Here is a 22,460-nt window from a genome sequence, read left to right as displayed (position 1 = left end):
GTACTTTGGACACCCCTGCTCTAATGCTTTAGATTCCTTACGTGTTTATGATGATATTGAGGTGTGTATGTACCTGTGTTCCAGGCCTGCTTGCCTCTGTGCCCACCATCCAGGAGGAGGCAGAGCCTCCATTGACTGATGACTCACTGGCCAGCAGCAGCACCTGTGGTATGATCGCACCTCTGGTCTCTCTCTCTCTCTCTCTCTCTCTCTCTCTCTCTCTCTCTCTCTCTCTCTCTCTCTCTCTCTCTCTCTCTCTCTCTCTCTCTCTCTCTCTCTCTCTCTCTCTCTCTCTCTCTCTCTCTCTCTCTCTCTCTCTCTCTCTCTCTCTCTCTCTCTCTCTCTCTCTCTCTCTCTCTCTCTCTCTCTCTCTCTCTCTCTCTCTTTCTCTTTCTCTTTCTCTTTCTCTCTCTCTCTATCTTTCTCTCTCTCTTTCTCTTTCTCTTTCTCTTTCTCTCTCTCTCTCTCTCTCTCTCTCTCTCTCTCTCTCTCTCTCTCTCTCTCTCTCTCTCTCTCTCTCTATCTTTCTCTTTCTCTTTCTCTTTCTCTTTCTCTTTCTCTCTCTCTCTCTCTCTCTCTCTCTCTCTCTCTCTCTCTCTCTCTCTCTCTCTCTCTCTCTCTCTCTCTCTCTCTCTCTCTCTCTCTCTCTCTCTCTCTCTCTCTCTCTGCCTCTCTCTCTCTGCCTGCCTGCCTGCCTGCTGTGGTCAAATTGACTATATTTTGTGAGTAAATGTTTTGTGAGTAAATCATTTTTAAAAGCTCTCAAACTATTATTAAGTGTAATATAATTGTTTATGAATTGTTTTTGTATTAATTCCCTGTCTACTCTACATGTACATCTGTCCATCTGTTTGTTGACGGACAACTACAACATCCGTGAATTTGTCTGTCCCACAATTATCTTTTGTAGATGCTCCAAACTAGTCAGCTAAACTTCTTTACTCTGCCCAAAAAGCATTAGATTCTGACCAGTATTCTTCCATTGACAATGTGATACAATAATAATAATAATACTAAAAACAATTTATATTTATATAGTGCTTTTCTAGGTAGTCAAAGACGCTTTACATGTGCAACGACAAACAAAACAATACAATAGCAAAGATTTAAAGACAGAGGATCAAACAAAACAAGCAAACAGAAAAAAGGAAAATGCGAAATGAGACATGTAGTGGAGGGTAGGGAGCAGGGCTAAGCAGGTGAAGGCGAGTTTGAAGAGGTGGAATAACAAACTGTTTGGGTTGCAGACTCCCCCCAGCCCAGTACGTCAGGGACAGCCCCCGCCTCGGTGAGGAAGAGAGGGCCGCAGACAGAGCAGCATAACCAACGTCTGAAGGTCCAGCATACCAACCCTGTTAAAGCAGGGGCTGAGGAAGAAATGGGGACGGAAGAGAAAGTAGAAGATAGTAGGATGGAGGAGGAGGAGGAGCAGCCAACAGAGGAACAAACTATCACACAGCAATAACCAATGACAAAAGGTAAGTATCTGTTGTTGGTGTGTTAGAAGAGGAAAAGAGGGGGGAGAAGCAGAGGGAGAGAGTAAGAGGGAGGAAGAAACTTGGAGATGGTTATTTGTGAGATATTTATTGAAGTTTTTCTGTTGTTCTCTTGGCTATGTTACAGGAGGTGCTACTACAGAGAAGAGACCAGCTCACCTCTCCTGCCTGGGACAATTAAAAACACAAACACATCCCAGTTTATTTTTTTAATTTTAATTTATCTATAATTTATCATCTATCAATCAGAAGTGTTGAAAAAAATGTTACATTGCCAAACTCATGTCCATAGCTAGGTTTCATTGACTACGTTTACATGCAGCCTCCTATCCTGTCATAATCTCAAGAGGCAATTCTGAATAAACACCTAATTCAGAATAAAGCCATTCTGTATATATTATCAGATAAACATGTGATAATTTATTTTAAATGAAAATATTAGCTATATAATACCTTTTTAAGGTTACATTATTCATGGGAATGAGCTGATACTTGTGCGTATGCTTCTCCTTGTGAAGGGTCAGTGTGTCATTCAAAGTTCTGCTTCCATTCTGCATCTGTCAGTTCTAACTCAGCTCAACAATTTTCCACTTATTACTACATTCCATGACCAGATGAGATTATATGCATGTAAACGTAGTCAGTGTATGTGGTGGAAAGCCAGTGATTAACCCTTTCCCTTTGCCGTGTTTGCTGTGTTCTTATCAGAGTTAGACTTTTTTTCCATTGAATCAATTGATATATAAAAATGTTCCTAAATTCACAGATGATGATGGGAGTAGATCTCAGCGCTGACCCCTGATATGAAAGAGGGGAAGATGTTCTCCAGACATTTAAGTTACTGCTGTGCTGACTCTGATCACAGTGTTTGGAAACTATTGCAAACATTTTGCCTGTGTTCCAACAGCAGTCTTTAAAACAAATCGAAATATAATACTGTTTTATACTCCCCCCTTTTCTGGATTGTTATGACAAGTTGAATGTGTATGTTGGACATGATAGCAGGACACAGCTGGTGACTGACGTGCTCCCACAAACTCCTCAAAAAAAGGGAACGTTTGGGAACGTTATTTCGGTCGATTATTCCTCCCCTTTAATAATACCAATTGGTATATTTTACATTGTTGGAAAGCTTGATTAGTCACCTTTACAATGAGGTACAACTTGTAAGGATCGTGCATTTGTGGAATGAGCAACACAGCTAACCGTGTGGGTAGCGGCCCAAAAAATGGTGCCAAAATCCCCTTCAATATTCTTCTGTTTGTATTCACTCTCGTTTTGAGCTTCAAGTGGGATCAGCTTGGGCATGCTGTATGTACCAGAGTGACCAACGCAAACATGTTGGCTGACTTGCGAAAAATCCTGGTTGAGGAATGGGATGCCATCCCACAGCAGTATGTGACCAGGCTGGTGACCAGCATGAGGAGGAGGTGCCAAGCTGTTGTGGCTGCTTATGGATCTTCCACACCCTACTGAGGTCCCTGACAGTGTAAAATGTGAAAATGCACGATCCTTACAAGTAGTACGTCGTTGTAAACGTGACTCATCAGGTTTTCCAATTAAATATTATACAATACCAATTGGTATTATTGAAGGGGAGGAATAATCAACCGAAATAACGTTTCCAAACTTTTTTTGAGGAGTTTATATATAAACACACACATGCACACCTACACACTTACAGCAATTGTGAGTAAATCATTTTTAAAAGCTCTCAAACTATTATTAAGTGTAATATAATTGTTTATGAATTGTTTTTGTATTAATTCCCTATCTACTCTACGTGTACATCTGTCCATCTATTTGTTGACGGACAACTACAACATCCGTGAATTTGTCAGCTGCAGGCTCAGTCAGTCCCACAATTATCTTTTGTAGATGCTCCAAACTAGTCAGATAAACTTCAAGGACATGTTTATGTTCTTCATTCTCTGCATGATCAAGAGAAATTTCTCCTGGTAGGCGACACCAGAGAATGTCTAATTTAGAGAGAACTGCCACTCTCGAGAAACTTCCGGGTTCTGAACTGGTTGAAGTTCCATGTGAGGGCGCTAATGAGCGAGTGCAGAATGAATGGAGGTCTATGGAGCGGTACCCCTCAAAATCCACTTTACTCAGGATATAATTTTTTGTCTAGTAATTTGAATTCTGAATTCGAAAGGGGAGGCAAAAATAATACACACTGCTGGCTGTAATATTGTTTTAAAGTCGCCTTTCTGTTCTAAAAAGCTTTTGAAAATGTCATTGACGTCATACACATCGTACGACCAGAGCTACTGATTTACGGCAAGCTCTGCTCACTTACTTTTTTCTCTCAGGGCATCGACAACACAACTGACAGGTTAGGCTCTCCCTGTCAATACACATGCTAGAAAGAGTTTTGGCTTGCTAATATTGTTGCTAATGTTGCTAATGCTCTGACAGTCGGATTCCGCTTCGGATGCCATCAAGCGGGAGCTCTGGTCGTATCAGTCCTTCACTAACCAATCAGCATTCATTAGCAGAATGCTAGCGTGGTATGGGCAACAACAACTCACCCTGTAAGAAATCAAAAGGACATAAGTACTCGTTCATTCAACTTTCGACCTACAATCCATGTTGAACATGCAAAAACTACAATCAAATCGGAGATTTGTCAACGACAATCAGGCGAAAGAGACACATTTAGCCGTTTAGCTCCATAGACTTCCATTCAACATGCACTCGCTCACGATCACCCCCAGTGGAACTTTGTTGGAACTGCAGCCAAATTCGGTACAATGGGGCTTAATAGGGAGTGGCAAGGCTCTCCTTAAACAGGCTCTGGCGACACTTCGAAGCGACGGTTAAAAGTGTCGACCGTGACGTCATTTCTGTCGGCGACCTTTTCAAAAGTGTCTGCGACCTAAGTTTACATTTGGCTTTAGTAGAATAAATCAGTGATGCAGTTTGTGACCCCAGGCCTCATGACATCCCTCATCTTGATTCAACCACACCTACAGCGTGTCATCATATGGAGCTAGAAAGCTGACAAAAGTATCTGAATTTAAATATGAAACATCTGAAATATTTGCGTGTCGAATTTCATAAAACTGAAATATTTTGCTGTTGAATATATAATATCTGAATTATTTGTATGCTAAATTTAATAAAACTGAATTATTTTGATCCAAAAATACAAATTTCTAAAATTCAGATTGCAGGAATTCAGATTCTTGAAATTCAGATTGCAGGAATTCAGATTCTTGAAATTCAGATTACTGAAATTCAGATTGCGGAAATTCAGATTTTGTCTGAACTAGGCCAAAGGTGAAACAGCATGCCTTCACAGGGAAAAGTAGACGATTTCAGAACGACCGAATATAGACATTCTCTGACCGAATTTTACCCCAGAACAAAAGCTAAGAGTTGCTCGTTGGAGGAAGAGTATGGAGAAAGTGCTTATGAAACTTGTAAAAACTTGTGTCTTCTCCTCTGCCAAAATCGGCAGTTACTGTTACCAAGTGAGTCGAGATAGAGTCAGAGGGCGGCGGAGACCGATGGAAGACGCGGAACAACAGGCAAAGCTATAGCCTATATATTTATGTTCCGTTGTTCTCTTTTCTGTGTTGGAGTTCTTTTAAGAGCTTGATGGCATCAACATCCAGCCTGAATTTCCGCAATCTGAATTTCCGCAATTTGAATTTCAGCAATCTGAATTTCAAGAATCTGAATTTCAACAATCTGAATTTCAAGAATTTGAATTACTGCAATCTGAATTTTAGAAATTTGTATTTTTCGATCACAATAATTCCGTTTTATTAAATTCGGCATACAAATAATTCAGATATTATATATTCAACAGCAAAATATTTCAGTTTTATGAAATTCGACACACAAATATTTCAGATCTTTCATATTCAAATTCAGATACTTTTGTCAGCTTTCTAGCTCCATATCATCATGTTTCCAAATATTGTACATTCCAAGCAAAGGTACCATCACTCATATTTAAGTTTCCATGAGTTCTGTGGAATAGTTATTTATTTGTTTTGTATTGTACAAAAGAGTTTATTTTTATTAAAGAGGTGATTCTGAACCAACCATTAGTTGTGCTTTTTTTTATCCCTGTTTGTACTGTTTTATATTGCTGTGTCTGCTCTATAAGTTATTATTTCTTGTTTTTGTAGTGGAAATGCTGTAAAACTTTCATCATTGCAATGAATCATAGGCAGTGACATTGCTATTTGTATAGGTACATGCAGGCATGTTGTTTTACCATGCTACCACTAGAGTGTGTCATCAGGTGTATAGTGACAAACATGAGCGAAGAAGTGTCTTGCTGTTGTAAGATTACCAGTTCAGGGCTGAAGACTCAGACCTGTAGTAGTGAACAATAAGTCAGGGCTCTCAAGTTTAATAAAAAGTTTAGCGTGAGATTCCCATACCTGTCAATGTTTGGGTAAAAATTGCTGGTGATATTTAGTATACAGAAAATCTGGTCTGACAGGAAAGTTGAGGGACATTTCTCCATTCGCGCACACAGGACACTGGTGCTCCTCAAACCCAGGATGCGTGTGAGGAGTGCAGGTTCCATAGCAGTGTGTCCAGTCAGCAGTGACTGAGGAGGGGCCTGGCCAGTGTTCTGTTGAGCAGCACTAACACTGGGGATGGAGTCCACAGGGAACACTAATGGTCTTGTTCTCTCGCCTCGCTCTCTTCTTTTCTCAGCTTCTATTCTGTTTCTGTATCTCTGTCTCCTCTTCTCATCTTCTCATACACACAGTATCACAAACACTAATAGCTCAAACATACTTTTTTTTGTTGATAGGAACACAACTGAATCAGATTAAACGGATTAACAGAAACTAACTATATCAATGTTGGTGATACCTCATATAGACATGCTAGCAAGTGAAACTGATATTCAAGCTTTGATGTCCAGTGATTCAACAAAGTCATTTGATAAGGTAGAGGACAGAATTAGGCTGTAAGGGAAAGTATTATTTACATTATAGAACCCTGTGTCTGATGTCATATTACACTGTGGATTTAATTTAGTTTTCTCTATGAATGACTTAGAAGTTAATGCAATTTATCTCAACTTAGCTACCCTGAGCAATTGTATAAGCAAGTAATAATGCAAGTGTATTGAGAGGGTTAGACTAGGGCTTGAAAATCACCAGAACAACCTGCTCCTCTCGCCTGAGGAGGAGACCTCGACGAGGCTCTGCTCCCCTCCAGCAGCACTCCCATTGGTCAAATCAAATCAAATCAAATCAAATTTATTTGTATAGCCCTTTTTACACGCAAGCATGTCACAGAGGGCTTCACATACGCCCATAGAACTGCCCCTCAACCAACCTAAACCCTCAAGGAAGACAAGGAAAAACTCCCAGAAAAACTCCCAACGGGAGAAAAAATGGAAGAAACCTTGGGAGGAGCAATTCAGAGAGGGATCCCCTCCTCCAGAGACGGTTGGCAAGAGAGAGGAGCAGAACACAAGCTAAACATAGTCCATAAGCATGGTCCAGACACTCACCCCGTTTTCCTCTCTGACTTGCAGAGGAGGGAAGTGAGAGGAGGAGGGGAGGTGAAACAAAAAGAGGAGAGTGGAGGAGGGATGAGGAAAGAACAAGAGAGGGGAGGGCAAGAGGAGAGATAAAGAGAGGGGGCAACCTGAGCTGCATCGATCTCACCCACCCTCCATCACACAGCAGTGAGGCCGGCCCTCTCAGGAGAGACTCGGGCTGGGGGCGGGCACTAAGTCTAATGTGGTTTCCTTTGCTCTTCTTCCATCTGTACATTAATTGGTTAGGGGAGGTTCAGTACCTGGTCTACATACTCTATGTTGTTTCTGTCAGTCCTGTCTTCTCTGATCAGCAGCAGCTGAGGGAGAGGAAAAAGGGCTAGGTAAGATATTGACACACCCTCACAGGAGTGAGAGCTTAAGAGGGTGAGGCTGTTTCAGTCTCATTTGTCCCTCCTCTTCACTCCCTCACAGCCTGCACCTCCCCCAACCCCAGCATCCTCAGGGGACCGTAATGGTCTTGGAGAGGCAGAAACACACCAGTAAAGAGAGGAGGAAACAGGAAGCAGGCTCCTCCTTGTGATCTCTCTCTCTCTTCCTGTCTTTGCAGATCTGCTGCTGCTGTTGTGTGGTGTTGAGACAAAAAAGAGCTGAAGAAAGAGAAGGGAGAGAGAGAGAAGGGGAGTGAAAGGGCAGTTATAGAAAGACGGAGAGAGTAACAGTGGCAGCTTTAGACAGATTTGCATTAGAGACAGGCAGGGGCTGAGAGAGAGTAGTGGGCAGTAAATTATGGTGTGTTGAGAGGGGCAAGTGCCTGTAATTGTCTGTGATCATCGATTGGAGCCCCAGAGCCCGGCCCTGCCCAGCCTAGCCCAGCCCAGCCCAGCCCTGCAGATGCTGCTCCACCAGGACATGGAGCCCAGCCAGGATGAGGACAACTGGATGGAGGACCAGTGGGAGAAATGGTTGAGTAGACCGGAGACCTTCTGCTGCTCTTCACCCAGATGTCCATCTACAGGACAGGACAGTTTAGTTGTTTGATAGGCCTAGATTAAGATTTTAACCTACTTTTAACAGGCATTTAAGACTTTTTTCTTTACGATCTTTTTAAAACTAGGATTCCCTCTATTTGAGAATGAGACCTGCCCTGACTAGGAATCCAGATGAAAGAATGATTCATATGTATACTATAGGAGTTGTAGGAAGACATGCCCCCTTTAGATAAAGCATTACAGTACACATATTCACTATAATCAAATAATGTCTTCATAGTGGAAACGCTTAGAGGTTCTGTGTTTAACCTAGATCCGTGTTATGTGCAAAATGCATGTTAACCGTGTTGGTATACAGCTCAGATAGAAATGTAGTGGCTGTCACTTCCTCCGAGCTCTGCAGTGCGTCTGTGTTTTGTATGCGTACGCATATTTATATGACAGATGTCCCGGTAATGTATGTAATTCTGTAATTAATTAAGTTGGTAACTTAGTTGTGTTTTTGTGCAACATAAAGCTATTATGTAGCCTAACATTATTGTTGCAAAATTTAAGGTCTAAACATTGTGCATATCTAAAAGTTTTTTTTTAAGAGAACTGTTACAGACTTTTATGACAGTGTGGGCGAGTGATGTTGGGCAAATAGGCTATGTTACTTTTTTAATTTATGAAAACAATGATGTCATACGGTTATATCATAACGTATGAGTAGCCAACAAGGACAGGTGGGCCAATATATTGTCATTTTCCACCCTCCGAGAGCTTACTTTGCTGGCTACTTGTTTATGCTCAGACCTGTTGTAGTAGTGATCGAAAAGATAGACTACGGACCTATTTCCCACTTTTCCTTAACTCTATAGCAGGGCTCTCAGGTTTTATCAAAGGTTTGGCGTGAGATTACCATAGGTGTCAACATTTGTTTCAGATTGACATTTAAGTCTCTGTATAACTCGAGAAAACTATCATCTCAGTTGCCTGCGCATTAATTTATCACTTCGAGCAATTGAAGAAACCCCAAATTAAACAGTCATAACATCCCCAAACGTTTGTGTGCCTGCCTCCTGTGTGTGTATCATGATGCCATCTTATGTGTGTGTGTGCGCGCGTGCGTGCGTGCATCTCAGGCTGACTCATGATTTCAGCCTGGATGAGTTTGAAGATGAGGACCTCTCCCAGGTCACAGAGATCACGGACGAGTGTGGAGGCAGCCTTAGCTGTGATGACCTGGACTGCAAGGTCAGAACTCTGCCTGCTTGCTGCATGCTCGTGGGCACCCACACACGCACACACACACAAACTTTTTTTCTTTCTTGCACACTCTTTTTCTCAGACGCTCACTCTCCCACTCGCCCCCCCCCCCCCCCCCTCTCTCTCTCTCTCTCTCTCTCTCTCTCTCTCTCTCTCTCTCTCTCTCTCTCTCTCTCTCTCTCTCTTACACACACACAAACACACACACTCTCTGTGTTGATCAGTCTCAGTCTGCCCAGTATGATAATTACAGTCTACCCTACTGCAAAGTATTTTTGTGTTTTATTTGCTTATTCGTTTTTGCTGATGTTCACAATTTTTCAGATTAGGATCTGTTTTTCCTGGAAGAGGTTGTTGTTTCCTGGGGTCTGTGCTGCTGTGTGGACCTGCAATTCAGAGTTAGAGGAGCAATGACCAAGGCATCCTCCTAGCTTTAGTTACTGGGTCAGTCATTTAACAGATTATTGTCTGCGGGCCTAGGCAAGCCCGGGTAGGCATCACAGTCCTGCTGTACACATGGGTCTCGGCGCCAAGAAGATCTGACCTGTCACTCAACATTATATGCTGGTCGTTCCTGGCTGCTATCCTGCAAACACACTGGGTTAGCTTACTTTAGCTGTGCAGCTGTAGTCTGTTCAAACAACAGGTTAAATTCCTGCCGTTCTGTGGTCTTGCATCCTAGAATTTTACTGCTTGATAGTAACTTTGGAGAGGGTTTGGTCATCGTTGTTTCGATGGAATACTGGAGATGTTTGAAAGACATTTGTTTATGTGTCACCTGACTATGTTGTATGCTGGTGTTTAGATCTGTCAATACATTTGTAGCCTTTATTATCTTTGTGTGTATTTGTATCTGTGTTATTGTATATGTGGGTTTTGTGTGTATGTGTGAGGTTTATGCTGCTGACTGCTGTTGGATTGAATTAGACTAACACAAAGCAGAGAGAGAGAGCCAACGGCTAGTGATGTCATCCTGAGCTGGGATTGGCTGCTTCCGCCTCTCAGTCTCGCTCCCCACACCCTTCTTGTCGCTGCTACACACCCAAGCCTCTGCCGGTTTGCTCTTCCATCTTTCTCTCTTTCTCACACCTACCTCTCTCTGTTTCTTCTCTTCTGGATCTCTCTATCCTTCTGCTGCTTATTCTCCATATTTCTATCCATCTGCTTCTCACACTCCCTATCTCTCCACCCTCCCTCTCTCCTTCTGTCTTGCTCTCTCACTCTCTCTAGCTCTCTCTCTCCTCTTTCACTCCACTGCATCACTGCTGCTGCTCTGCTCTTCCCAGGATCATGTGACGTGCCCAGCCAATAGCGGAGCAGGCAGGGCTGACAGGAGGTGGAGTAGAGAGCAAGATCTGGAACTGCTCCAGTTGGATCTGATTGATGCTGAAGACCAGATAGAGGAAGAGGAGGAAGAGGAGCAGGACCAGGGCCTGCTCCACGCTGCCCACTCCAGGCTCGACCACCGACAGAGGGAAGAGAAAGAGCGTGAGGAGGAGAAGAGGGCTGCCATTTTGCAGCCTCCTATTGGACCGGCCCCTGCGGAGAGAGATTCTGCTCCGGTCACCATGGATACGTACCGGCCCAAGAGACCCACCACGCTGGCATTGTTCCCGCAGGTGCCTCGGACCCAGGTGGGTAGGGTCCTGTTACCACCGTGATGACAGTATCAGATGTGGGTGGGGTTGACAGAATGAGGTCTGTGTTCCATATAGAGGATGTTTACTGTTGACTAGCCAAGGGCATACATCCACAGAGATGCTGTATCTGTGTGGATTAGTGCACTGAAACTACAATGATGACTTCACTGCTCTATTACCACTGTGAATGCTCTGTATTCGATTCTCCAGAAAGGCTTGGTCATCAATAGAGTGAGAAACCAGCAGTGTGCTTTGTGTGATAGTGAAGCACCAGGGTGTTACTGTATGTGTTGTAGTGACATTTCCAGGGTTTAATGTGTGGTTGTGAAGCAGTAAAGCAGCAATGTGTAATGTGTGGTAGTAATCCAGCATTGTGTTTTTTGTAGCAGTGAATGTGCCCTTTCACCCTCCTTCGTCCTGGCCTTGTGGAATGATATAGGCCCTGTGGTTAGACTGGTGTCCCTCTCTCCTTTCTGAAAATAGCCTTGCCTTCTTTCCTTCTCTCCTCCACTCCCTGTATCATTCTCTCAGTTCCTCCTTGCCTCCTCATCAGTTTCATCCCAGTGGCCTCACAGTGTTCAGTGGTGTACTTTCCTCGGCTCCTTTCCATCCTCTGCCCTGATCTGAGGAATTGGGACTAGCTGAAGCAGCTAGAGACTGCCTAGCATAGGGAAGAGCTTTCATCAGTCTGCTGCTGTTAGATCAGCAGAGATAAAAGTAAGTAGGTGAGGAGAGGAAGCCATCAAGGAGATTTGACCGACAGACAGCCAGACAGACAGTTGGTTGAGTTAGTCTGGCATAACCAGGGAGTGGGCACGGCTAGTAAACCTGGAAGTGGTAAATCTCATCTCATAGGGAATGTTAATCTGGAGGTTTGAAGGTTTGAGGAAAGTATAAAATGGTGGGAAAGGGAGTTAGTGGTCAAGGACCTGTGCCTGGCAGTACTAGAGTAGTGTGTACTGGTGCAGGGGATGTGGCCTTAATGCTGATATTTAGATCTCTAGGTGGGCGCTTTGGTCTCACATAGCTTATGATAAGGCTGGTACTGTAGCTCTGTCCACCGAGACAGAGGTCAGGGAGAAAAGGCCAAAGAGTATAAGCTGTCAGGAGGCCAGGGAGTAGAAGCCTGTCATGTCTGAGGACCAGAGGCCTGGAGTGATCGCAGTAATGGGCCTCCAGTAAGAGCCTACTAGTCTGAGTACACTACAGACAAATGCTCAATGTTCCTTCTTTAAGTGAAATTGTTAGTGGACAGAGAGTGAGAGGGGTAAAGAGAGACAGAGAGATATAAAAACAAAGAGAGAGATTGTTAAAGGGGCGGTAAGAGAGACAGAGAAACGGAAACAGAGATTAAGAAAGAGATAGAAAAAGATAGGGATAGATGGTGGATTGGGGGCTAGCCCTGTCTGTCCTTGGTTTTAGAATGCTCATCTTACAAAGCAAGGTCAGGATTAACGTAGCTTCAGGTCTTAATAGCAGTTAGGCTGCCACTGCTGAGATCAATTAGCTTGTGAGCAACACTGTGTTTCTACTGTAGTGTAGGCTCAAACCAGGTTTGTCTTGCTCCGCTAGGTCTCCCCCTACAACAACAAGCCTGCTTTATTGCTGCTATTCTACATCAGAACAAGAAGTATAAACATCCTATTAGACAAGCTCAGCTTCCACTCAATCTGTGTAGAACGATTGTATGACCAGACTGTACACTGAGTACAGATCTGTCTGAACCAGGGTACGGGACCTCAGAGCTGCTTGTCCACCAGACATGATAGATGGTGACAGGAAGCTCAAGTGCAGGGTGACCCTCTCTGGGCTTCAGCAGGGTTGTTTTCATTGTGAGACAGTAGAACATCTGCTGTCAGCCATATGCTTCCTGGTTGTTGTCATGGTTACCTAATACCTGTTCAGGTGTAACCTACTTGGAACAGCCAATCATCTTGTTAAAAGGGTTCTATTAATGTGCATGTAGCTTAAGCTAAGAGGAGCCAAGTGAGAAGCCCAGCCAAACTAATGCTTTAAAGAGTCACAAATAGAACAGATTCAACTTCAAGCCACACACAAACAGTCATCCAAGCTCTCGCCTAGGCACCATTGCCATAGTAACAAGGGTGTGCAGTGCCAGCTGCATCTTCAGTGAGTCAGCAGCCCTCTGAGTGGTCGCTATGACAATGTGGGCTGTAACTTCCTGCTGCTTCCTGTTCCTCTTCCTGGCAGTGATGTTGGTGTGATGATGTCACTGGGGCTGACTGTAGGCTGCAATTCAAGACACTATTGCTGTTCCCAAACACACATATATACATATTATACTGTACATTTCCATCAATCTATACATGTGTTTAGGTATCCATGTTGGACACCTAACTTTATGGAGTCAGTTGGCTGAGTGGTTAGGGAATCGGGCTAGTAATCAGAAGGTTGCTGGTTAGATTCCAGGCTGTGCCAAATTATGTTGTGTCCTTGGGCAAGGCACTTCACCCTACTTGCTTCGGGGGTATGTCCCTGTACTTACTGTAAGTCGCTCTGGATAAGAGCATCTGCTAAATGACTAAACTGTAATGTAAATGTATTTGTACAGTATAACACAGTCAGATAGGATTTGCATGCAAAGTATCAGTATTATATAAAATCTACAGTAGAATGTGAAGGTAATGGTTGAGGAGAGCAGTGGCACGGAGAGCTGGGCTGGGGCTGGGGTTGGGGCTGGGGTCAGGACTGGACTGGTACTGGGACAGTACCTACTGTCTACTCCTCAGGCAAAACAACCACTCATATTGTTTCAGTTCTGTTCAATTCTTCCATTGTGTGTGTATGTATCAAGATAGGAGAGAAGAAATGCAGATAGACCAACAGGGTGGAATTTCTTATCTCTTAAATCACAAAACAGAAAGCAGGCCTGGGTCAATAACAAGTAAAATAGTAACAGACAAACAAAGACATCCAGAGCTAGCGCAACAGGCACAATAATCTAGCTAGCATCAGAGAGACAGGATATAGTCCAGGATATAATAAAGAAGAGTTGAAGCTGATGAGAAACAAATTGATGTCAGGGAAGTGGGGGAGGGGGGGTCTGGTGGGGCTAGGAGGCACATGGAATCTGTAAACAAAGCAACAGTAACACAGACACGCACACACACATACACCTGAGGCCTGTTCCATAAAGCCAGTTTACCAAATAGGCCAGACTTATGTCAGTTAGTCTGACTCATTTCTTGTTCATTCGTTCCATAAAGCTAGCTCAACGTAGTTCCAACTCGGTTACTATGGCAACTTAGGCTACGAAACTAGTCTGGTCAGGGTCAGACTAACTGTCAGGCTTAGCGTGACTTGGTGCTTAGCCAGACGTCCCTGTAACACTGACCCAACGGGAAGACGATGATTTACCACGTATATTCTCAGATAGAAAATCAACGTAAATAGCCTACATAGGCTACAACATTTAGCCTAATGCATTAAACAATGATGAACGCTTTGATAGGCTACGCAGCATAGCCGTTAAATGTATGGATGTTAGTTTGTGATTTCAAATGTTTAGGCATCAGGCATAGGCCTACATCTCAATCTAAATTATCCGAGTATAATTATCATGGCAATATAATTGTTAACAGTAGGCCTAGCCTACAATCGCAAAACAAACCTAAATCCGCCCCCCATTTCCCCGATACAAAACCCATGTTAAAAAGTTAGCACTAGGCTTCTGGATAATGTTTTAATTAATAGTAGGCTATTTATTTTAAACATTGTCAAAAAAAGTCAATTTAGATTAGTTTAGAGGGTATTTTTTAATCAACGAAGGTCTTCGTTCACGACGTCAATCATGGCGTGTCATTTTACTTTGATTGAAGCGGTGGATGAGTCATTGTACACGATTTAAAGGGGACGTTCTTTCTGGAAGAAGTCATGTGGCCGTCCGCATCGCTTTTGCCGTGGTGGATTGTATGATCCATGTTTTACCTCTCGGGCTGTTAAAAAATAGTGTGCACGCCAATTAGCTTGACTACGTAAATCTGACTTGAATTAGTAGGACTGCGTGAGCTGAAATTGGCCTTTACGGAACCGCTTAAGCCCCGCTTGACTAATTAAACTTATTCAAGTCTGGTTTTGGACTTTAAGTTTAACTTTTTTGAGCGGCCTTTATGGAACAGGCCCCGGATGGCAGCGAAAGGGGGCCCGTCCTCGACCTCAAGTGAGAACTCTACCTGAAGAACTGACCGGGCCCCTCGCTCCGCGTAAATCACAGAAAGGTTAACATATGATCCACTCCGATCAATTCACAAACATTTCTCAATTATGGTGTCAGTTATTCTCACCTGCCCAATAAACATTTTAACAATAGTCAGTTTTAACAACAACAAATAGCCTAATTCATTTTGCGTCATTTGCCTTTTGCTGAATGAAACTAATCTCGTTTTTATGAAGTAATATTGTCTGGGTAATATGTTGTCAACGCCCACCCACACGTTGTGATCGTTTGCCATCGTTGCATTGCCTTGTGTGTTGAGTAGCCTAATTGCGGTTACGCTACCCCATGCCCTTCATTCAAAAACACAAAAGTGGCTGCAGGAAGCGGAACGAACGCAAAGAGCAGGATGAAAGGGTGACAAAGCTGGCAAAATTATCTTCATTTGGATTTGTGGCGAGGTGTTCAGAGGACGTTATGTCTGACCCCCAGCCCAACAGCAATGAGTGAAACTCAGCCACCAGGGTAGGCTACCGTTCACTGTCTGGTATAGCCTATTGAATGCATTTAGACATGGCTATTAAACGTCATTAAATGCACGTATAGGCATAAGGCAGCAGCCGGGTTAGATATTGAAAACAATGTGCAGGATGTTGTTGGAAAATAGCTAACGGTAGATAGACTGATCACTCATCATGGCTAATCAATCAATTCACAATGTATATTGTAATAAGCAGTGTTGGGAAAGTTCACTTTTTACATGAACTAGTTCAGTTAATAATTCAAAATGTTGAACTAAGTTTAATGCTCCAAATAATGAACTAAGTTAGTTCAGTTTTTTTTTTTCAATATGTGGCTGCCGTCTGCAATACCGCTCTCTGCCTCTACGCAATTCGGCGTTCTCACAGTCACACTTGCCATGCATAGACAGTAGAAGAAAGAAAGAAAGAAATAAAGAACGCAGCGATTGACAGGTTGGGTAACCCTATACACAAGACTGTTAACGGTGTGTTTTTAGCCTGGAAGTCTCTGGAAATCTGGCACCTTATTAAACAAAATTTAAAAGAGTAAACGCGCCATTCACAGACACCAGAATGCATGCGTCCATGCGTCGTTCATCAGGCAGTAATACAGTAGGCTACGTTCAGTTCACGTTCACCAAAATTATGAGCAAGTTCATGAACGTGTTCAGACGCAACACTGATAATAAGTACATTTCCATGCGCCTCGCTAAGATCAACACTCAATAATTTCGCCCGACGATAGGTCGGTTAAGGGGCCCGTTGGTGAGATCTGCACTCGGGCCCGCCAAGTCATTGTTACGCCGCTGGCCTACTGCATCCAATCAGCGCTGAAGTGTAGTACCTACCCTTTCCGTTCAGAGTTAATGTAATGTGGTTTTCCATTTTGGGGAGCGTGTTTTTGTATTGGGGGGAGGTGAACAAGTCATCCGATTGGGGGGGGAGTTGACTCGTTTTCGGGTGTTTTCATTTGGGGGATGTACTCATATTAGGGGGGGTCTTTTGCACTTCAGGGCCACCATACCATGCTATATTAATAAACACATAATTAAATCTTGCTAATCTATCTTTTTTCTCTCCCCTTCTGTCCAGGACACAATTAACAACAACTCATTTGGAAAAAAGGACACCTGGAAGGAGTCAAACTCCTCTTCTCCACACATCACAGGTGTGTCTGTGTGTGTGTGAGAGAAGGGGATATGTGTCTGTGTGTGTGGTGTGTGTGTTTTTGTGTCTGCATTTTACATGCATCCACAGTGATTCACAGTCTGAACAATCTGTGTATGTTGTTGTCACTGACCATGGGAATCAGTTAATTACCTTCTAAGCTGTCAAGAGAAGTATGCAGGAAACACACTAATCACTTCCATGATCCTGGACAATTGGCATATTCACCTAATAAATAATCTTTTGTTTTGCTTGCACGTTTGTGTTTGGCCGTGTGTGTGTGTGTTCTAAGGAGATCTGACGCCCACTCAGGGCCATGTCCAGCAGACGGAGGGTGAAGTCCAGCTTAGCAGCAGTTCAGCCTCCAAGCTCAGAGGAACAGCTTCTTCTCACAGCCGGCCCACCAGAGACAGCATACACACACGCAGTGTAGCTGCAGACACACAGAGCGGGCCGCGGGACCAGAGCTCCACTGCCCCTCATCGACCGTCATCCACCCAACGTAGCCAGCGCAGGGCAGCGGGAGCAGGAATGAGGGAGGGAGCTGGTGTGAGGGAGGGGGCATACGGTCGCAGGGCCAGCCTGGAACAGCAGCCCCTGGAGCCCACAGACGAGATCTACTTGACCCCAGTCCAGAAGGACCCAGACAGGCCCTTCCTGTCCATGTCCAGCGAGGGAAACCGCATGTCCATCAGCTCTGACACGAAGGGCCCTTCACAACACCCCCACCCCTCCCTCCCTGACCGGACTAACCCCTCCATCAGCGAGGAAGAGGAGGAGGTGTACCCCCCTGTGCCTCCCCCTGGTGGTAAGACCTCCTCGGGCTGCCTTACTGCCTCTGAGGGCAGGCAGGAACATACCAAGCCTGGCCGAGAGGGGGGTTCTGGCGGGGCTCTGAGGAATGGCCAGAGCAGCAGCTGTGAGGCCAATGCAGGTCTCTCTTATGACTCAGTCAAGTACACTCTGGTGGTAGACGAGCATGCCCAGCTGGAGCTGGTCAGCTTGAAGCAGTGCTACCATAGCTACAGCGACGGCGGCGACGACAGCGACGGCGAGACTGTGTACGAGTCAGCCAATGAGGACGAGGATGGAGACAATGAGGAGGGGCGCCATAGGATGAAGAGAGACTCGTCAACTTCAACATCCTCACACCTCTCCAAGGCCCCGTCGTCCTCTGAGTCCCTAGGCGCGCCAAACTCGCGCAAGTTCCTCAACGTGTTTGTGAACAGACACCGTCGCAGAGCAGGTGAGTGTCGTGGGGGCGGGGTTTTCCTGCTGCACCAACAAAAGATATTGTATTACAAACATATTTTCTTTTAAACAGATCTTTTGACTATGAGGTGAATTGTAACAAATGAAGTTGTGGAGTTTATGATCTAAGGGTTTAGTGTCTCATTGTCATAATACATAAACAAAAAGTGTTATAATGTGATGCATTAACTAACTTAAAATGCCCCTCTCACTCAACTGATGCACAAACAAGTTGTTTTGTGATGTATGATGTAGTACAATAGACCTACAGTGCTACCACTGCACCCATCATTTAATTTACATAACACCTACTGTCTGGTCTGCAGGTACAGAGTCCTTTGGCCTGTTCTCCTGTGTTTTAGACGGAGTGGAGAGAGAGCAGAGCCACAGAGCTGTGTTCAGGTCAGCCTCTGCTCTACTCACACTCTCAGACTGACCCCTGACCTTCCCATAACCACACACTCTCCTAGCCTGGGATCACTGTCACCAGAGTTAACATCTGATCTCCACATAACCCTCATTATTGTTTCTCTGGACTCCCCCACTGAGATGCGGTTTGAAACCTGTGTGTGGTGGTTGCCAGGTTTGTGCCACGTCATGAAGATGAGCTGGAGCTGGAGACGGATGACCCTCTGCTGATGGAGGAGCAGGCTGAGGACCTGTGGTGTCAGGCCTACAACATGAGGACGGGCGCCAGCGGCATCTTTCCTGCCTACTACGCTTCCAAGGTCAACCAGGAACACCTCAAAGGTACCTCACTATGTGAACCAACCAACTAAAAAGCTGTCTTCACGTGTACACAGCTCCTATTTGTTCATTCACCAAATAACTAACACACTAAGTAGGTAAACCAACAAACCAACCAACCTACCAACCAACAAGCAAATTACTTATACCAATGAGTCAGTCAATTAATCCATCAACAAATAAATCAAGACTTCGGTGCATTAGTTGGTTCTTACAGATAGGGGCAGGTAAAAGTAACAGTGGCCAGATGGAATATCCAGCGTTGCGTCTGCTATGTGTTAGTGGCCTGACGGTGTGTGTGATCTGTGTACATGTCCTGACGTTGTGTTTGCTCTGTGTGCCAGGGTCTCCAGGTGATGTGACAGACCGGTTCGGGGTACGTTTCCTGGGCAGTGTCCAGGTGCCCTACCATAAAGGCAACGATGTTCTCTGTGCTGCAATGCAAAAGGTAGACACCCAGCCCCTGCTGCAATGCTGGGGTAACCCCACACATCACCTCAGTTATTAGATCAGTAGAACTGTATGCTGCCTTTCAGAATGTTTTCTAAAGCCTTGTGTTTGTAGAATCTCCAGGATTTTGATTAGGCAGCATAGCTACTTCTAATCTTTCTAAGCCTGGATTGCTTGTTGTGAAATAACAAGGCAAAAATCTGCAACAATAATTTTGTTGCTGTTGTTGTTTGGTCGCCAGATTGCTGCCAACAGGCGGATGTCCATGCAGCCTCCCTCTGCATGTGTGGTGGAGATCAGCTTGAAGGGGGTGAAGATCATTGTGCAAGATGAGTGCAAAACCTCAGAAAGAGTAGGTTTTTATTGGCTTTTATAACACGCTTTTACTTTACAAGTGTGCTGTGGTCGCAATATGGGCCTTTCGTGCCATGGTTACATCTGAGAAAGAAGGTTTTATCTTTCTGTCTCTTTATACATAAGCTGATAAAAATCCATGTATGTAGTAGACATAAGAGCTACAGAACACCAGCCTACTCCCTCTACTGTATGTATAAGGTTAGGGGAGCTCTACTGAAAGCCCAGCAGATTTTACTAAGACAGTTCCAGTCTCCTGCTGCAGCTCTTTGGAGAGGGTGGTATCACCCTCTTGTGGACTTGTGGGATAGTTGCGGTCATTCAGTGATATAACTACAGTTGCCTTGCATAACGATATCGAGTACTGAAGTGGGTAATCCTGCCCAGTTACTTGTGATCCCAGCAATGACCATTGGACTGGCTTACAATGAGAGCGGAGAAAGTAAGGTCGCCCGGCAGCTTAGCAGTTCTGCTCTCTGCTCCCTCTTGACCCTGAACAGTCGGCCATCACAGGGGACTGGTCATGCAGATACATCCAGCAGCTGTTCAGAAACATGATTCTAATAAGCTGTGTGATCAACACAGTATGCAGGTTCTGAACGTCCAACATGGCTTCAACTACAGGGAGAAAGTCAAACAGAGAGTTGTTGGCAGAAGGTTGTTTTCCTTCATCATACAACTCACCTTTTCGAGCCCTTTGTCTCTTGTCTTGTTTTCCCTCTCTCACTGTCTCACCTCCTTCTGATTCTTCTTTTGTCACTCTCTTTCCTGCTCTCCAACCCCTCCCTCTCTTGCTCTGTTTTGACAGGGGGACAAATGCTTTCACTTCTTCCAGCTGAAGAACATCTCTTTCTGTGGCTGTCACCCGAAACATAACAAGTGAGTGATTGGTCTACAGCTGTGACAGCTGAAAAATGATTGGCTTACAACTAGAACGGCTGAAAAAGAATTCTACAGTCGACAGCTGCAACAGCTAAAAAGTAATTAATGTACAGTTGTAACATCTGAAGAGTGATTGGTCTGCAGTCGGTGCTCGGCAGTAAGAAGAGCTGAGCTGAGGCTCTGTTTCCTAGACTCTAATAACGCCGACCTCAGGGCTTTCAACAAAGAACGTCATGTTTAAATCCAGGAACTCAGTCCCATAAATGACAGTGCAGAAAGTATAAAGTCTTCTTTTCTGATTCCAGGTACTTTGGGTTCATCACCAAACACCCCGACCATCAGAAGTTTGCCTGCCATGTAGTCATGTCTGAAGACTCCTCAATACCACTGGCTGAGTCTGTTGGGTGAGATGACAGACACCTCTCTCTTCTTCTTGTCTTTCATCGCGTTCTCCTCTTTTCACTATCTTTTCACCTCCCTCTCTCATTTCTCACATCCTCTTCTCTCCACCTCTCTCCGTCCTCTTCTTCTCTCCTTCTCTCCTCTCTTCTCATCCTCTCCTCAGCTCTGCTTGTTCCCTTCATCATGTTCCCTGATTTATCGACTAATACAGCAATATTGATGATCATGCAGACTGTATGTTTATGAGAACAATTACCATCCTGCATTTCTTCTGACCTGTCCTCTGTGTGTATACAGGAGAGCCTTCAAACAGTACTATAAAGAACACATGGGCTACTCTTGCCCTACTGAGGACATCTTCTTAGAATAATTTCAAGACCTAAATACAGCCCCAGAATTGTCATCAAACAACTTGCATGTTGAATGGAAACGTTTTGGCTGTTTTCATAAAAAATGATATTTACAGTTTGTTATTTGTAATAAAGATATATAAGGCTGTATCATTGTAGTAAGCATCAGCTGAGAAGTATATCTGATATGAGAGATATCAACCCGAACTAAAAACTTTACCAGTCAAATACCACAACAAAACATACGTGTTTTCCTTTTAAATGTTTACCGGGCAAAATAATGTTCTTGATATTCACTGAATTTTGGAGCAGATTCAGGTTTGGCTGTGTTTACTTTGGATTGGAATGTTTCAATCTAATCTTATGCATCCACACATCATTAACACGCTTTAAATAAATGAAGACAGGCACCTTATCTTTTTTCTTCTGAACCAAAAATAGAAATGTACTATTTCTTGCCATATACCTAGTGAAACGAATGTAGCAACTGGGAAGAGCAGTCAATTTTCAGAAAGAAAGATCTATCTCAATGCTAGTATTATACATTTTTCTTTATTTTTTTAATTCAAGATCCATCACTCTGAATATGACTATTTGTTGTGTTTTAAACCTTAAAAATGACAATCTAAAGAAATACGTGATACATTCCATCCTAAAGAAATCTTCATCTTATACTATTATGCTTACACACCTGCAACAAACATGTAATTGCATATGAATGCAATTTTGATCATATTGTGGCACATGATGTATATTAAATATATGTACACATCATGTACATGACTAAATCATTCATGGTGTTGTAACATACTCATCCGTGACCTTATATCATGTGTTTAGCGTGAATGGTGTGTGTTGTATGGAATTAAATTACTGTATGAAGTCCAATCAGCCGAGGGTTATGGTGTATGAATCACTCAGCTTTTTCTTCCTTTCCATGACTCTCCAACACATGAGAGACAGTGTTCGCAAAATCGTATGTCGCAGCTGCGAGTTGTGCCTATTTTCTATTTATTGTGACGACTGTATGAAGTGTTCCCTTATTATTTAGATTAGTTCCCTGAAAGTGCAAGAGTGAGTCGACATGTATAGATGTACGTTTGTCAAGACGTGTTGCTTGGGTTTGAAATCAGCCTGTAAGAATTGTCGCATGATACCAGTGTGTAGTGATGTAGAGAACAAGATGATCCAGTCTAAATAAACCCTAGGACTGCCTCAGTCCTCTCTCAAGTGTCTCCCCTCCGTCAATGATGGCTGCAATCACAACAGTCAGCAGTAATCACTTTCATTGATGAAGG

At 43.8% G+C, this 22,460-nt stretch overlaps 2 protein-coding genes across 3 annotated transcripts in view; both read left to right on the top strand.

Moving 5' to 3' along the window:
* The window catches only part of cry2 (cryptochrome circadian regulator 2), a 48,022-nt gene extending 42,666 nt beyond the window's left edge, over nucleotides 1-5,356 (top strand). For both annotated transcript variants that reach the window (XM_084673107.1, XM_084673108.1), the window contains 3 exons: nucleotides 85-168; nucleotides 1,248-1,478; nucleotides 1,624-5,356. In XM_084673107.1, coding sequence (XP_084529233.1) covers nucleotides 85-168; nucleotides 1,248-1,465 — 302 coding nt within the window. In that variant the 3' untranslated portion in view covers nucleotides 1,466-1,478; nucleotides 1,624-5,356. The remainder of the gene's footprint in view (nucleotides 1-84; nucleotides 169-1,247; nucleotides 1,479-1,623) is intronic.
* A 2,409-nt stretch (nucleotides 5,357-7,765) lies between these two features.
* Nucleotides 7,766-22,458, top strand: mapk8ip1a (mitogen-activated protein kinase 8 interacting protein 1a). The gene is made up of 12 exons (XM_084671394.1): nucleotides 7,766-7,949; nucleotides 9,101-9,212; nucleotides 10,511-10,858; nucleotides 16,652-16,727; nucleotides 17,019-17,972; nucleotides 18,304-18,379; nucleotides 18,561-18,727; nucleotides 19,069-19,172; nucleotides 19,416-19,526; nucleotides 20,337-20,407; nucleotides 20,716-20,814; nucleotides 21,110-22,458. The coding sequence occupies exons 1-12, from the start codon at nucleotides 7,879-7,881 to the stop codon at nucleotides 21,180-21,182; spliced, it is 2,262 nt and encodes a 753-aa protein (XP_084527520.1). The 5' UTR covers nucleotides 7,766-7,878; the 3' UTR covers nucleotides 21,183-22,458.
* Nucleotides 22,459-22,460: the final 2 nt, after the last annotated feature.

The sequence above is a fragment of the Hypomesus nipponensis genome, chromosome 14 (assembly GCF_054491055.1).
Source record: "Hypomesus nipponensis isolate SF chromosome 14, ASM5449105v1, whole genome shotgun sequence".
Taxonomy (NCBI): Eukaryota; Metazoa; Chordata; class Actinopteri; order Osmeriformes; family Osmeridae; genus Hypomesus; species Hypomesus nipponensis.
This window is presented reverse-complemented; position numbering and strand designations above follow the sequence as displayed.

Coding starts and splice junctions, on each gene's coding strand:
- mapk8ip1a (XM_084671394.1), top strand. CDS start 7,879: ATGCTGCTCCACCAGGACATGGAGCCCAGCCAGGATGAGGACAACTGG. Junction 9,213..10,510: donor GTGATGACCTGGACTGCAAG/GTCAGAACTCTG, acceptor TGCTCTTCCCAG/GATCATGTGACGTGCCCAGC. Junction 18,728..19,068: donor CAACCAGGAACACCTCAAAG/GTACCTCACTAT, acceptor TCTGTGTGCCAG/GGTCTCCAGGTGATGTGACA.